This window comes from Coloeus monedula (assembly GCF_965178545.1).
Source record: "Coloeus monedula genome assembly, chromosome: 16".
Classification (NCBI taxonomy): domain Eukaryota; kingdom Metazoa; phylum Chordata; class Aves; order Passeriformes; family Corvidae; genus Coloeus; species Coloeus monedula.
The window spans coordinates 6,057,939-6,073,322 of record NC_138796.1 but is presented as its reverse complement, the minus strand read 5'-3'; the positions used below and the strand labels follow the sequence as shown (position 1 = coordinate 6,073,322).

The 15,384-nt window shown below is 55.7% G+C and overlaps 1 protein-coding gene across 1 annotated transcript; it reads left to right on the top strand.

The window, feature by feature from the left end:
• Positions 1-606: 606 nt before the first annotated feature.
• MMD2 (monocyte to macrophage differentiation associated 2) lies at positions 607-15,384 on the top strand. The gene is made up of 7 exons (XM_082292480.1): positions 607-1,006; positions 12,755-12,836; positions 13,482-13,642; positions 13,732-13,806; positions 14,081-14,182; positions 14,477-14,546; positions 15,000-15,384. The coding sequence occupies exons 1-7, from the start codon at positions 960-962 to the stop codon at positions 15,201-15,203; spliced, it is 741 nt and encodes a 246-aa protein (XP_082148606.1). The 5' UTR covers positions 607-959; the 3' UTR covers positions 15,204-15,384.

Genomic DNA, 15,384 nt, shown 5'->3' with positions numbered 1-15,384 from the left:
GAAAAGCCCCCATCACCTTTTGTATCCCCTCTCTGAGCTGCCCAACCTCAGATATACCTCGGGATGTCACCTCCTGTAGGATCCTCCTTGGGTGATGTAGTGGAGGGAGGGGTGAAGGTTTTAGGATGGAGATGAGTTGATTGTGGGGTCTTTAGTCCTTGCCTTGTTGTCGTGCTTCTTTGTCCCCCCTTCTCCCCAGCAGGGAGGGATGGTGGGATGCTGGAGTTGTGTCCCCACCCAGGGGCACCACGCAGCGATGGGGCTGAGGCAGAGCCACCCATCCCTGCTGGGGCCTCTGGAAAATAATGAGAAAAAAAATCATTAAAGCCAAATAAATAAAAGTAAAGCCGAACGAACGAGCTCCCTGGGGATGGTGCTGCCCCGGGGCGGGCAGAGATGCCCCGGGGACCCTCGGGGGGACCCGGCCGTGGGTACCGGGGGTGCGGGCCGGCTGCCGGCACTCGCCGCTCCCCCTCCTCCCCGATGCTTTAATCACATTTTCAATTCAAATCTGCTGCTATTTGATCCCTCGGGGGTGGCAGCGGGGAGGGTGGGGGATATTTTTAGCCGTGCTTAAAGCTGCCGGGGGGCGGAGGGAGATCGCGCAGGTTGCTGGCGCCGGGAAGAGTTAGAAGGGATTCCCCCCCAGCACCCCCCTTTCCTTTTTTTCCTCCTCCTCCTCCTCCTCCTCGTTGCACATCTGAAGGCAGCAGCGGGGCTGGCTCCCCCCTCCCGGAGGTCGCCTTTGTTTTCCCCGTGTCGCTTCTCCCGAGCAACCGAGGGAGCGGGAGGGGGCCGGGGCCGGGCCGGACTGGGCTGGGCTGGGCTGGACCGGCCGCCCCTTCTCCTCCTCGCTCGCCGGAGCTCGCCGAGTTGGTGCCGTTCCCCCGGGCGGCACTTTCCCCCCGCCCCGGGGCTGAGCAGCCGCCGCCCCCCGGGACCCCCATGGCACCGCCGCGATGTTCGTGTCCCGGCTCCTGGATTTCCAGAAGACGCGCTACGCCAGGTAAATCCGTCGGTGCGGCGGTCCCCGACCTCCGGTGCTCGCGGAGCCCCCGGACAGCCCCAACCCTTCCCCGGGCTCGGCTCCGCTGGGATGGAGCCCGAAAGGATCTTCAAAAGCTGCTGAGTGCCTCAAAGCACAGGGCAAGTGCGGGCTGGGCTTTTGGCTACCTGCTTTTCTGCATCCTTAAAGGATTCTCAGCATCCTTGGGAGCCTTCGCTGCCTTTCGCTGGGTCTAACTTCACCGCGGCTCTCCGCGCTGCCGGGGGAGCAGGATCCTGCCTTCCCGAGGGAAGAGACCCCAGCGCTGGCTCCGAACTCCCCATGGAGGCACCAGTGTGGTCCAGGGTCCAGCTGCACCCAAGTGAAACCCCCTCGAGGTGGCTCTCCCAGCCCGGACCCACAGGCTCAACAGGGTTCCCATGGGATGCACCGGTGGTGGATCCTTCTCTCCCTCAATGAAATCCCCAGGGAGGTTTTCCAGCAGCAGCCGGGACTTGTTTTAAAAGCTCAGGTGTAGCAGGAAACCTCACGGTGTTACCTGTGCAGGGGGAAACCTGAGGATTGCTGAGCACAAGTCAGAGGGCACTTGGCCACACGCGCTGCTGCGGGATCAGATGTGGCCTTTAGGAGGGAGCTGGCAGGTGGCATGGGGACAACGTCTGCAGCCCTCTGCTCCCCGGCTGGCCGGGATGAGTCAGATGGCACCGGGTGCTGCTCAGCCAGATGGGGACTGGGGAGGTGCTGGGGGTGCTCAGCTTTGCACCGAGGACACGCTTCGCTCCCAGCTCCCTGGGACTGTGGTGGGGAGGTTTTCCTGCCTGCGGAGGGTCCCGCGGGCTGGCACAGCTGCTGGGGGTACTCAGCTCTGTGCTGCCACTTCCAGACTCCCAGTGGTCCTGTTAGGGGCAGATACCAGAGAAAAACTTGTGTGAAAAGAAGTGGTGACGGTGTTTCTTTCCTGCTCCAGGCAGGATGATCCCTGAGGGATGTTTGTCTGGGCTGGGTAAGGACAGGAGACCATCCTCCTACCCCCTCCAGCCATCGGCTCCTTTCCCTCCAGGTGTCCCATGGGGAAAATCCATGCTGGCCACTTGGTCAAAGACAGTTTTGATGCTGTATCTGCCTCCTGATAACCTTTGCCTGGGGGAAAGGCAGGAGGCACCCAGCAGGTCTGCACAATGTGCCTGGTACAAAACCTTGTGAAAATGGACAATTCAAGACTTCTCCCCCCCCCCACCCCCCACCCCAGCTGGCATGCAAAGGACAGAGCTGGGGGAAATGGAACTGAGCAAAGCTCTGTACCCCCCAAAGCATGAGGCAAACCATACCTTTAGCCCATGGCAGGGGTGCAGAGGCTCTCTGGGAGCTGGGCAGCAGATCAGGGGCTGCTCCACTGACATCAGTCTCCCCCAGCAGAACCCATCTGCCAACCTGTTGCTTGATTTATCCTGAATCAGCGTGCTCCAGCCTTGTTGTGGTCAGTTCTGGAGACAACTCTTTAAATGGGATGAGGCATTACAGACAGCCTTGCAGGGATGGTGCCCACCTGCAGGGCAGGGGCTGTGGGGAATGGGAAGGGTCAGATCCACAGGGAATCCTCCAGCTCTCACTGTGTGCCAGGGCTGGATGGGGAGCAGCAGGAGATGGGTGCTCCCTTGGCTTTCACCCCAAGAAAGTCACCAGCACGTGATGCTAATCCAGGGCTTCCTATATCATCGCAGAGATCCTCTTAGCCTAGTGCTTAAAAATAACAGTGGGATAATCCCCGTACCCCTGCACTCCATGCACACCAACTCTGCTCTCCTTGGAAATCCTCTGCTGGGCCATATCCCAAAAGAAACCCTAAGGCTGCTTCTTCCTTTGTGCCAGGGGTGCTTTTTCAGCCGAGCTCTGAGGTGGGAATTGGGGCGAGAAGAAGCCAGGGGACTCATGGTGGCACGTGTCCTTCAAGGCAGCAGAAGCACCTCAAGTCCGGTGTTCACTTTTCACTACGGGAAAGATGTTGAGGTGCTGGAGCAGCTCCAGAGAAAGATAATGGAGCACAAGTCTGAGAAGGAGCAGCTGAGGGAGCCATGGGGGACTCAGCCTGGAGAAAAGAAGGCTCAGAGGGGACCTTCTCACTGACCACAGCTCCCTGACAGGAGGGTGCAGCCAGGTGTGGGTCAGGCTCTGCTGCCAGGGAACAAGGGATGGGATAAAACAAAATGGATTCAAGCTGCGCCAGAGGAAGTTTAGATTAAAAGGGTAGTCAGGCATTGGAACAGGCTGCCCAGGGAAGTGCTTGAATCACCATCCCTGGAAGTTTTCAAAAACACGTGTGGATGTGGCACCTGGGGACATGGTTTAGGGGTGAACATGGCCATGCCGGGCTAATGGTTGGACTCGATCTTAACAATTCTATGGTTCCATCTTGCAACATCGTTTCAGAGAATGTGGCCTTGCTTGTGGTGTTCCTTGAAAAAAGGAAAAATATCAAAGTTTTCCTTGTGGTGGAAAAGCCTGGAACAGGCTTCATTTTTCATGTCATTTTATCTAATTTTGAGCAAGGACCAAGAAAGGAGGAACTTGGCCATTGATACACCCACCAAAAGGAATAAATAAAACACAGTGTGGTGATGAAAGACCTGTTGTGTGAGAACAAAGAGATGAAAAGCAGTGATCAATGTGGGAACGTTCTGTGAACTGCCAGGAGAAAACTCAGGGCCGAAGGGGCACCAGGCTGTCTCCAAATCCCTCCTGGCTGGGCTTTGGAGATGCAGCGTTAGAGCTGGGGCAGAGGGGAAGAAAGCAAAGGCAGGGGCTGTCACCGTGGTGGGAACAGGGTGCAAGGCAGTGCCATTTGAGCTCACCGTGGTTATAAATGAGGAACGTGGTTATTTCTGCTCTGCTGTGGGGTCCAGGAGGCTCTTCCATCACTGACACCGAGGGGAAATGGAGTTTCAAAGCACAGTTGCTGCAAGGCTTTCCCTGTCACTCACAACCTGCACGCTTGACAAGCAATATCCATCTCCTGCCCGACAGGCCAAGCTCAGCCACGACACCAGCGCAGCACAAAGTGCAGGCAGATGTGATTCCTCCTGCTTTGTCTGACCACCAGAGGGTTATCCCCCCACTCCCCCTCCACTCTTCCTCTCAGCTCACCCAAAATGGTGCTGGGTCCCTCCCAGACCAACAGATCAGACCAAGCTGCATCTTTATCACTGGACTCATTGGTCAGGTTACATTGACCTGGTAACCAAACCCTCCTTGCACCTCACCACCAGTTTTGACCCCATTTTGGCCCAGTTTTAACTCAAACATGGTCTGGTCCTTCCTGCCTATGTAGCTGTCACGGGGCTGAGTATCTTCCTGTGGGGACATTGAATGCTTCCCAGACTTTGGCCATCCAGAGCTGTAATTGGAAGGAAACCTGATTAATCAGGGAGCTGCTGTATCCAGCCAGCTTCAGCATCTCTGGAGCAGCAGTGGAGAGGGGCTTGCCGGGAGCTGCAGGGCACTGAATCATCCTCACAAACTGATAGCAGCTCCTTTGATTTATCCATGTAAAAGGCTCTAAATCTTACTGTGTTTGCTTGGCTTGCCCTGCGTGGAGCAACACAAAGAGGAGCAACTGGGAAAATCCCCATTCATGTCTCAGCCCAGGAGCAGGGGGCTCTGTGGGGGTCTCTGTAGGTGCATGGGCCAGGCTTGTCCTCATCCCCCTGTGCCTGCAATGCAGGCACTGCCACCTCCTCACCAGCATGAGGGGATGGAGGTCTGAACTCCACACTTGCTCAAACCCAAATCCTCTGAATTTGGGGAAAGGCAGCTGGGAAGACCTTCCTTGTTTCTCCCTGCACCTGTAATTATTGAGCAAAGAGACATTAATCAGCTACTCCAGCATCTCTGGCCAAGACAGGGAGAGGAGAACCAGCAGGAATAGGAGGAGCAGGAAATGTTGGGGTGCTCAGACTCCCAACAAAAGGAAAGCAATGCCAAGACAGAGCCACCACATTGGGAAGACCTGTTCCCCATTGCTTTGCCATGAAAATATGAGCAGCCCTCGCCTGCTCCCACACACTCCAAGATGCTTACCAAGAGCTCTGCTTCCCCCACAGCCCATGTGGGATGAAGCACTGAGAAGGAAAATGCTTTCAGTGTTGATACCACAGCCTGAAGCTCCTCAAGAGGCAGGGGCTGCTCACCTCGCAAGCACCGGCCCCATCAAGACCTGCCTGTCCCACCTGAAAAGACAGACCCCCCTGATGCAAAAGGCACTGCTCCAAGAGATGGAGAGGCTCCCAAAGTGCCTGAAAACCAGGATCAGCTGATGTTACCAACCAATTCCATGCCGGTTGCTCTGTGGGGCCAGGTTGACTCAGGTAACCTCTTAAAATGGCACCAGTAGAGTCATTTCATGTAGGTTTAGATGCTCAGGGTGCGTAACTGGAGCCAGGTACTTGGAAGGCAACAAGCCCTTGGAGCATCATTTTTGATGGGATGTCCACTCAAACTACCCCATTCCCTCCTCTGCAAGGGTTGGGGCACCCAGCAGGACAGGCTCAGGTGGGGACCACCACACTGGAGATGTGCCTAAGTGGGCAAACCAAGCCCCATGCCCTGTGCTTTTGGGGGAAGGATGGTCTCTTGGCTGCCTGGGAAGCACATGATCTTTCCCCTCCTTCAGCTGGTGTTGGATATCAGCCTGATGTGATTCTTTGGCACGGTTTGCTGTGGCCAGCTTCACGAGGTAGCAGCCAACAACCCATGGGAAATTCAAGCCACTGCCCAGCACGGCAGGTCAGTGACTATGAGAAATGGGGCTCTGCCAGGACGGGTCCTGGGCTCCCCTCCCCTCCTCCTCCCTTCCCACACCCCCAGCTCCAGAGCGAGACAAAGCCATGCCAACCAACTACAACTCCCAAAGAAAGGAAGGGAAAAGAGCACAACTTATTCCAGTCCTTCACTCCCGAGGGGTGCCTGGCTGCAGTTGCACAAGGAGGCTGGTTGAGACCCCAGAGATTCTGCTGGCTGGGGATGGATGCTCAGGGCTGGGTCTGAGACATGGCCAAACACAGGTGTCAGGTCTCTTCAGGTGTGATGGAAACTCAACATTTTCATGCAGTGAGAATCCAGAGCCTGATGGGCTCTCTGTGACAACACTGCAACCTCTCGTGATAACACGATACCACAGGTGTCATATTCCTGGTGGGTGAGTCAGATACAGTGAGTTGAGCCAAGCAGTGCTGACCTTCAGGAGAATTTGGAGACAACTCTGTGCTCCTGTTTGAATTTAAAGTCCAGGTTTGCTGCTGCTGAGGAAAGGACTTTATGCAGAAAGAGATCATGAGGTCAGGGCAAGGAGTTGCCTCCTCTCTGTGCTGAGCAGCACTGGCTGGCACAGCAGCGTTAGACAGAGCCCTGCTCTCTGTTGTAAGTAATACTAATGGAAATCTTACTATCTGCATGCTTGGCTGGTGAAATACATGATTTTCCTTCTGTGCCTTCGCTGTCCAGAGGCATTTGCTGAATAATTTACAGAAATTATTTGTACTTGAGCGGCATCCAGGAATCCCACATGAGAGCCTGGCTGTGTCTCTCAGGCCACGCTGTCGGGAGATTTTATGAACCTGGGACACGGTCACCTGCCAATGTATTTCACAGTCACAGCCAGGGTTAGAGGCTGGGAAAGCTCCAGCCCTCAAACTATCCAAATCTTCTGCCAGCAGGCACAGGATCCAGTGGTCATGCTCAGTCCTGCCCACCTTGGGCTGTTGCAATTAAACAGGCAGAGCCAGCTCAGGATTTATCCCACTAACTTCTCGCTCAAGGCAAGGCAGCTAGGAACATGCACAATGACTTTCCAAACAAGAAATTAATGAATAATAGAGGATTTGCAGTTCTGGAAACAGTCCTTCCAACGTTCACAAAACACCTGGGACATCAGAGTCATTTTGTGACTAATCAGCTGTTGTTGGATGTCTCATGAGTACCAAATGAAACAAGAAGTCCCAGCTCAGAAAGTAATTTGGGAAACACTCACCAATCCCATCTGTTGTGAATAAACAAACAGTTCTGCTGTGGTTGCAGGGTCATGAATTGCCTTGGAAGAGTTAGAGACACCATCTACATAGAGAGCTGGGGAGAAAAATAAATATCCCTGCCCACAGGATGGGAATATGGACAGCTAGGACCCTGCTGGGAATTGCTGCTGAGCCCTACTGGGTGTATATGGGCTCTTGTGGGTGCAGAAATTGTCAATGCCCGCATCCAGCCTGGCTTGGAGCCTCCCATGCTTGTCCCTGCTAGGATGAGGAGCAAGAACAGAAGGGTGTATGCCCTTGGTATGTTCAGGGGAAGAGCAGCACATGCCCTCCTGCACCCTCTGAGGCAGCAGGATGTGTCAGGGGTTGCCTCCTCTGTCCCTTCTCAGGGGACATCTGTGCCCAGGGCTCAGAGCCAGGTACAACACGGACCTGGCTGAGCACACGGTCCCTGCCTGGAAGCATCTCTAAGTTAGCAGCAGCACTTGCTCAGCATTTCTCAGGGCATGCAGGTTGTGTAGTTCCAGGGGATGGTCTACAGCCAGCCCAGGGTGCTGGTACACGTCAGAGTGCTGGGAGTGAGCAAAACTGGGATGGGTGTAATGAGGTGATGGATGACAATTGGATCTGCTGCTCGTTTTGACTCACCTTGTGGAAGCAAGGCTTGCACCAGGGGAATTTGGGTGGGTTACTCCAGAAATCTGGTGATCCACGAATTTACCCATGGTAGAGAAAGGTAGGGAAATGCTGGTTTAGATAAAAAGCCTTCCATTTCCTTCTCCCTACCCAAGCTGCTGGCTCCTTGTGCTAGGAAGCGTTACAAAAGAAAACACTGAGTTGTCCTGCTCCATCAGCCCTCCTGCCCCTCTCCCATGGGATGGGCTGGAGTCACAGGAGGGGCCCATGGCCAGGCCTGCCCCAGCTGCCCCACCTCCCCTGGCCCCAGGAGCTGCCCCACAGGCTTCCAGCAGGCACAGCTCAGCCTGGCAAAGCAGGAGCGCCATGTGCCTGCGTGGGAGCGCGCAGGTGCTGAGGGATGGGCATGGAAGGGAGATTTCAGCTCCCAGCGGGTGCCACGCAGCCGTGCACATGCCCACGTGGGTGGCTCTGCAGATGGCAGTGCCGGGCAGCATCGGCCTTGGCGTTTCTGCTTCCCAGTGGCAAACGCTCCCACGTCAATGGGTAGGAAGGAAAAGCAGGATTTTGCAAGTGCTCCTGGGCTGGATAAAGCAGTAAAGTCTGGGAGATCTCTTGGGCTCAAGGTGGGCCATGGGTGTTTCGTCGTGGTCCTGCTGCATCTCCTGAAGCCTGTGATTGTGTCCCATACACAAACAGCGAGCAGGCTCCATGCCAGCACACACAACTCCCTGGGACTGAGCTAATTACAAACCACAGAGGAGCTCAAGGGATTGAAGCCTCTTACCAGGGATGCAGCTGGAGCATTACCAGATTCCAGATCAGAGGCAGGGCACTTGCCAAGCCCCAGCTTACGGGGATGCCACCACAGCAGCTCCCACGTGAGCACGAGCCCCAGGACCAAGCCCTGACATCTGTGCTGGGTGTGCAGCCTCAGGGCTGTCAGAGCAAACCCAGGCCATGCATTGAAGAGTCAGAGGCCAGTCTACCCTACAGGGACACATCTGTTCCATCACTGACACCTCAGGCATCACAACACTTGTTCTACCAAGGGACAGCCCCAGCAAGGCTTGCCGCCACTGCTGGTTGGCATCCAGAAAATCCTTCCTCAGTCCTTCCTCTTTTACTTTAAAAGCAGCTGTGACATCAAGTCACAAGAGGAAAGAGAAATCTTCTTTTGCAGCCAGACCCCAAGAGCTGCCCAGCAGAGAACACAGCTTGGAAAAGCCCCAGCTCCTTGGGCAGGAGGGTAGATGCACAACAAATCCATCTCCACAGGCTTTAGGCCAACTCCTGAGTAAGCTCAGCCCTTTTATAAGCCATTTGCAGGTGAAACCTGTAGATGTGAGCTGCTCTGGGGAGATTTGTATCACCTGGGATAACCTTGGACTTGCTGACTGCCCCTTTGTCCCCGTGGCACCCAGCCCACAGTGCACAGACACACAGACACATGCACAGCCTGATTTATGGCAGGGCTGGGGAGGGCAGGTGTTGGACCAGCTCTTTCCAAGGGCAGGAACCCAGCTCACACCTCCCCATCCACATTTTAGTGGTGATTTTACACCCTCCTCACATTATCCACCCACTGGCTCACCTAAAGCAGGTCAGAATTATTATCCTCACTTGGAGGAGGGGGAAAGGGGATGAGAGGAACATGAAGAGATGTGGCAGAGGCTAACCAAGGAGTCGTGTCAAAGTCAGGGCTAAACCCCATCTGTCCCAAATTGCAGCCTGGCTTGGGTCTCCTTCAGGGCTGTTCACGTGTGCAGGGGACAGCTTTCCTGCAAAGTGTCCCATGGCTCTGCTTGAGTCAGTGTGTGGTGACCATGGAGTGACTGATTCAGGTTCTCATGGTGCCCTCAGGAGAGCTTAGATGGTCCCTTTTGAGCCCTCCTGAGGAATAATTTAACTTAATCCCTTTCTTACCTTCTTCTTCCCATCCTGGCAAAGCAAAAGCCAGGCAGATCTGCACGATTTTTGAGGCTGGAATTTTGTTCTTGGATAAAAGTCTTTTAAAAACTCTGTAAAAACCCCTAAAGCTATAAAAAAACCACCCCAACCCAACAGAGTGGGAGAAAGAGCAGGAGAAAGGAACAGGCCTGGGAAGCCAGCTCTGCACTTTGCCCCGGCGCCCAGGGACAAGGGGCTCTTTGTTTCCCTGGCCAGAGCCTGCTGTACTGGCCCTTTTCAGGCTCCCTCCCTGGGAAAGAGGCCAGGGGAAAGCAGGCACAACCAGGGCAGGCAAAAACCCTGGGGCTGCTGTTCATAACCCCTGCTCAGACCCTCAGCAGCCCCCTCTCCTCATACAGCCAACTGTAGGGAGTCTGCCAGGAACAGCACCAGGAGGAAAAGGTGCCCGGGAACCCTTCAGTTCCCTGCTTCCCACACACCATCCCTGGAAATGAACATGCTTGTGTTCCTGCTGGGCAGGAGTCTTTGAACTTCTCTGTGTCTTTTGGACTTCGCCATCCTGAAGCACCTGCTGAACTGCACTGGAGCACCCAGTGGTGTGTGAACACCTGCCTGTGGCTTCCTGGACCCAAGAATCACAAGTGCTCTTTCCAAGTGTATCTGTCTGTCTGTCCAGGTTGGAGCTGTGGTTTGAGGCTGGTTCTGCACACCGGCATGGCAGCTGTCTGCAGGCTGGGAATGCTGCCGGGCTCCCTGTGCCCTGCCCTGCATCTGTCCCAGTGTGCACACGGATGACGTGAGCTGGTCCATGAAATCCCAGGAGAGTAGGGGAGGAAATGGCCTCTGCACCCCTGGGAAATAAGGTGCAGCCCGGAACTTATCTGCCTTGCCAGGAGATATGCTGCTCCCATTTCTACACAGCATAGAGGACCACAGAAATGTGCCAAATTAGCCCCAAAATGCAATGCTGGTCCCAGGAGGGCCCTGCTGTACCCAGCACTGTGCAGCCAGGTCCCATATCCATGATGCTCCATTTCCCACCATCCACAGGATGATGCTTACTAGAAAGCAGGGCAGGAAAACAAGAGTGATCTCTCCCCAGGTAAAAAAAAAAGGCTCCTCCTCAAGGCTATTGTCCCTCTGGGGAAAGAAGGTGCTTACGGTGCCCCACACCAGCACGGCTTTGGGCTCCAGGAACACGGATGCTCTTCAAACTCATTCCATGGGGATGGCTTGGGTGGTCCTTCCTGGCCTCTCTATCCCTGTACCAGAGCTAGGGAGGATATCTGCAACCCAGGGACACCTTCCCTAAGGGTCTTGGTGCCTCCCAGCTCTGGGGAGGGGGCTGTGGAATTGGCTCCATGTTACTGCTCCGTCAGAGCGGAGAGGAGATGGAGCAGGCTTTGTTAAAATCAATAAATTCAAGGAAAAGGCCTTGAACGTGTTTCCTCAGCAACTGTGACGTCATGTGGACGTCTGGCCTCCCCTCCTTCCCCCTCCTCCTTCTTATTATTAAAAGGGAAAATAAGGGAAGCAGACAGTGAAGGGGAGCTGGGGACAGTCTCCTGGCAACGCTGGGGACAGTAATGTCCTCCTGCCAGGGGGACGTGGCTCCAGCACGGGCAGCCCTGCCAGGCCTCGTGGCTGGAGTGGTGGGATGGGGAGGGCATCCCTGATGTCCCTGGGGTGCAGGTGACAGCACTCTGGGCACAGCCATGTCCCCAGGGATGCCCAGCTGCTTCCTGCCCTGCTGAGCCCTGATTTACCCCACACAAGTCCTTGGTTTGCAGAGCAGGGGGAGCTTGGCCCCTCCATTCTCCCTCTTAATTCCAGACATTTTTTGGTGATGAGGACCATGAATCTCTTCCCACAGTGCCAGGGTCTGGCAGGAGGCACAGCAGGGCAGGGGTTGGGGACAGGGTCCCTGTGTGGGGTGTCACTGTCACCTGCTGGGGGGCCCCTCTCCATGCTGTGGCCACACAATTCCCCCCACACCAATCCTTGTCATTTGAGCTATTTAATCCATCCTGGCTGAGTTTTAACAGGCAGCAGTGAGTGGGACCAAGCAGGTGGGGGATGGCAGAGGAGTCCACAAAGGTGTGGGTGGCTTGGGGACAGGGAGAGGGGACTTTTCCTGCCTTTCCAAGCATCCCGGATTGAGGCATCACCCTGTGCCCAGCAGCAAGGTCTTGCCAGCCCCTGAGCCCCTTTGCTGGGCACAACTCAGCTGTGAAACACCACAGATGGTGCTGGAGCTGGGGGCAAACAGGGTCACAAAGCAATTAGCCCAGGTCCTGCAGAGCAGCCCCACCAGCACCCGCTCAGCTCGGCCGTCCTGACCTGAGCCACAGCAGGAAAAGTCTTTGAAACCCTGATTCTCAGGACCAGGGAAGGAAGCCTCTCCATTTTCTTGTTTCTCATTCCCTTTGCTAAGCCTCCATGGCTGTCTCCTGCCAGAAGAGGGTGGTGAGCGAGGCTTTGCTCCGATCTGTTATCACGGATGCACATTTAATTTGCTGTTACATACCCACAATGGAGTGACACTATTTTTTATCACTGTGTGTTGATCCAGCAGGGGAAATCAATACATTCCTGTGAATGCCAAGAGCAAGCTGATGCTTCCTAAGACTAAGAGAAACAGAAATAAAGATTCAGGTTTCCAAGGGAGGGCAGCAGCATTCCCTCACACAGCAGTCTGTGCTGGGATGTGCAGCCCTGGGGCTAGGGGGAAGATGCAGGTGGTACCCAGGAACCAAAGGCATCGCAGGGATACCCTTGTTGGAGCTGGGCACGCTGCTGTGACATGAGGGTGTCACCCCTGGTTGGGTTGGGGACCCGCAGGTCTGCCCACTACCCTGTGTTCCCTCTTCACTGCTGGGGCTCTTCCCATGTCTGCCCACAGCAACAGGCAGAGCTGGCTCCTGCCTTCTACTTTCCAAGCAACAGCAGTTCCCAGGAGCTGCTTCATCCTGAGCCATGGCCAAGACCTGGGGACCTGGCACTTGGGGACAGCCAGATGGACACGCTGTGCTCTCAGGTCACTTCTACAGGGCAGCGGGAGCAAAGCTGAGCTCAGGTGGGGCTGCAGGCTGGGGGTGGCCCCGTGCAGACCCCTCCAGAAGGGTTTTGCTCCATCCCCATCCCCTGAGCATGTTTCTCTCCCTGCTTCTCGCTGCAGGTTCATGAATCACCGTGTCCCGTCCAACTGCAGGTACCAGCCCACAGAGTACGAGCACGCGGCCAACTGTGCCACCCACGCTGTGAGTCCCTGTCCCTGGGTGAGGGAGGATGGTGCTCATATCTCTGGGGATCCACTGAGGAACATCAAAGGACACCTAAGAATGTCTGTGTTCAGCCCTGGAGCAGTCACTGAGAATCTGAGGGCTGTGACGAGGCAGATGTCCCCCATGAGCTCCTGGGGACTGGGATGCTCTCCTTGCTTCTGCCCTGGGAAGCTGATGTGCATCCTCCTTGCTCTCAACCACCGTGGCCACATGTCCCTGGGGAATCTGGCTGTGGCTTGGTGAGGCAGGAGCATTTTCAAAGCTCCCTGAAAATGGATTGTTTGACAGCAGGAACTGTGACAGGTGCCCATGGGGCTTCCTGTGCAGCAGTGGGAGGGACCTCTCCCCCATCAGGGTTTCTTTTGGGAACTGACAGTTCCCACCCCGAGTCCTGGGAGATGACTCAGAGGCAGCCATCCTCCTTGTGCCTTCCTCCTCCTCACTACCTTCTGGACAAACTATTTTGGAGTTGCACCACGCAGGGAGGGACCCTGCCTGCCCCTTACGGGTGGTAGCTTTGACCAGAAGCTAGAGAGACACCTAAAAGGAAAAGTGGAGACTCTATTGTAGCTGCTCAATGGAAATGCAGAGAGTCAACAGGAGGTTTGCTTCCCCTTCCAGTTCTGGATCCTGCCCAGCATCCTCGGCAGCTCCATCCTCTACATCCTCTCTGATGACCAGTGGGAAACCATCTCAGCCTGGATCTATGGCTTTGGCTTGTCCAGCCTCTTCATTGTCTCCACCATCTTCCACACCATTTCCTGGAAGAAGAGGCATCTCAGGTATCTTCCCTGCTTGCTCAGGGCTCGGGAAGGGGAGAGGGTCCAGATACCGATACCCCCAGTGCTTGACCCATCTGTCTGTCCTGCAGGACTGTGGAGCACTGCCTGCACATGTTTGACAGGATGGTGATCTACTTCTTCATCGCCGCGTCCTACGCTCCGTGGTGAGTTGCTGGTGGCTGGAGGCCTTCACCTGGCCCCGCTGAAGGGGAAATAAGTAAGCCTGGTTCCAATAAATAAGGTTTCCCACTCTGGCTTTGCCCCTTCTCAAGGCTGTACCTTACCCCTTTCCACAAAACCTTCACATCCTGTAGATTTCAACCTCTTGAAGTTACAAGTTGGGAAGACCCTTTGGTGGGACAGCCATGGAGGTGAGAGGGTGAGCCCAGTCCCGGGTGCTGCTCTAGACCCGCCTCACCACAGACCTGTGTCTTGCAGGTTGAACCTGAGGGAGTTGGGTCCCTGGGCCTCCCACATGCGCTGGATCATCTGGATCATGGCGTCTATCGGGACCGTCTACGTTTTCTTCTTCCATGAGCGGTGAGTGCCTGCGCCCGGCGCCGAGCGGGTGCGTGTGCGGGGCCGGGGCCGCGGAGCAGGGACGCGCTGCCGTGAGCTGCTTCCTCCGCGTGGTGGCACCAAATAAAAAGCCAAAGGCCCCAGGCGCCTCCCCGAAGTCCCAAGTGCCTGGTCCCAAGCCAGCCCACACGTGAGGACAAGGGACCTGCTGTGATGGCACCGCCACCCCTTTCCCTATAGCATGGCTGTGGAAATTACAAGCGTAAAACTCAACCTCCCTCTGCGCCTGCTCCAAGCTGCCTCTCTCTGTCGCAGGTACAAGCTGGTGGAGCTGGTGTGCTACGTTATCATGGGCTTCTTCCCTGCCTTGGTCATCCTCTCCATGGTAAGCCCCTGCTGGGAAGCACTTGGACTCAGAATGAGGGACAAATCCCAGGAGGGATTTGAAAACCCGGAACAGTTTGTCTCCGGTGGGTTGGTGCAGTCTCCAGGCTGTCTGATGGATAAAGCCATCCCCAGTATGATGTGGCTCAGCTTGGTATTATTGCAGGTGCTTTGGGTGCGCAGCAGGCACCACATGCATCTTCCCCAGGCCCCCCCTGCCTGGGCTCTGTTGTGTTGAAATTGTGGGATCACAGAATCGTAGAATGATCTGGTTTGGAAGGGACCTTAAACAACATCTAGTTCCAATTCTCCCAGGGCTGCTGGGTCCCTGCTGTCTTGCTGGAGAGGAGGGGGTAGCAGAAGGCAGAGAAGTCCGGAGCTGCAGCTGGTCTTAATGGGGTGGTGGGGAGAGGGCAGATGCCCCTTGGCCTCACTGAGCCCCTCCTGCTCCCAGCCCAACAGGGACGGTCTCCCGGAGCTGGTGGCCGGTGGGTTCTTCTACTGCCTGGGCATGGTGTTCTTCAAAAGCGACGGCCGTGTCCCCTTTGCCCACGCCATCTGGCACCTCTTCGTGGCCATCGGAGCTGGCATCCACTACTATGCCATCTGGAGGTACCTCTACCGGCCCGGAGCGCTGGACACCAAAACGTCCCGGTAGAAGCCTTAAAGACATTGTTTGTGCCACCTGGCACATGGAGACACAGAGGGCAGTGGGGGCATGGCCTGCACCGTAGGCTCGTCCCAAACCACCCCCTGGCCCCATGGACAGCAGCCCTTGGTGCCCTTCCTGTGCAGACAGGAGAGCCTGGAGGTTGATTTTAAATATTTTTCTTTTTTAA

Coding starts and splice junctions, on each gene's coding strand:
- MMD2 (XM_082292480.1), top strand. CDS start 960: ATGTTCGTGTCCCGGCTCCTGGATTTCCAGAAGACGCGCTACGCCAG. Junction 12,837..13,481: donor CCAACTGTGCCACCCACGCT/GTGAGTCCCTGT, acceptor TTCCCCTTCCAG/TTCTGGATCCTGCCCAGCAT. Junction 13,643..13,731: donor TGGAAGAAGAGGCATCTCAG/GTATCTTCCCTG, acceptor TCTGTCCTGCAG/GACTGTGGAGCACTGCCTGC.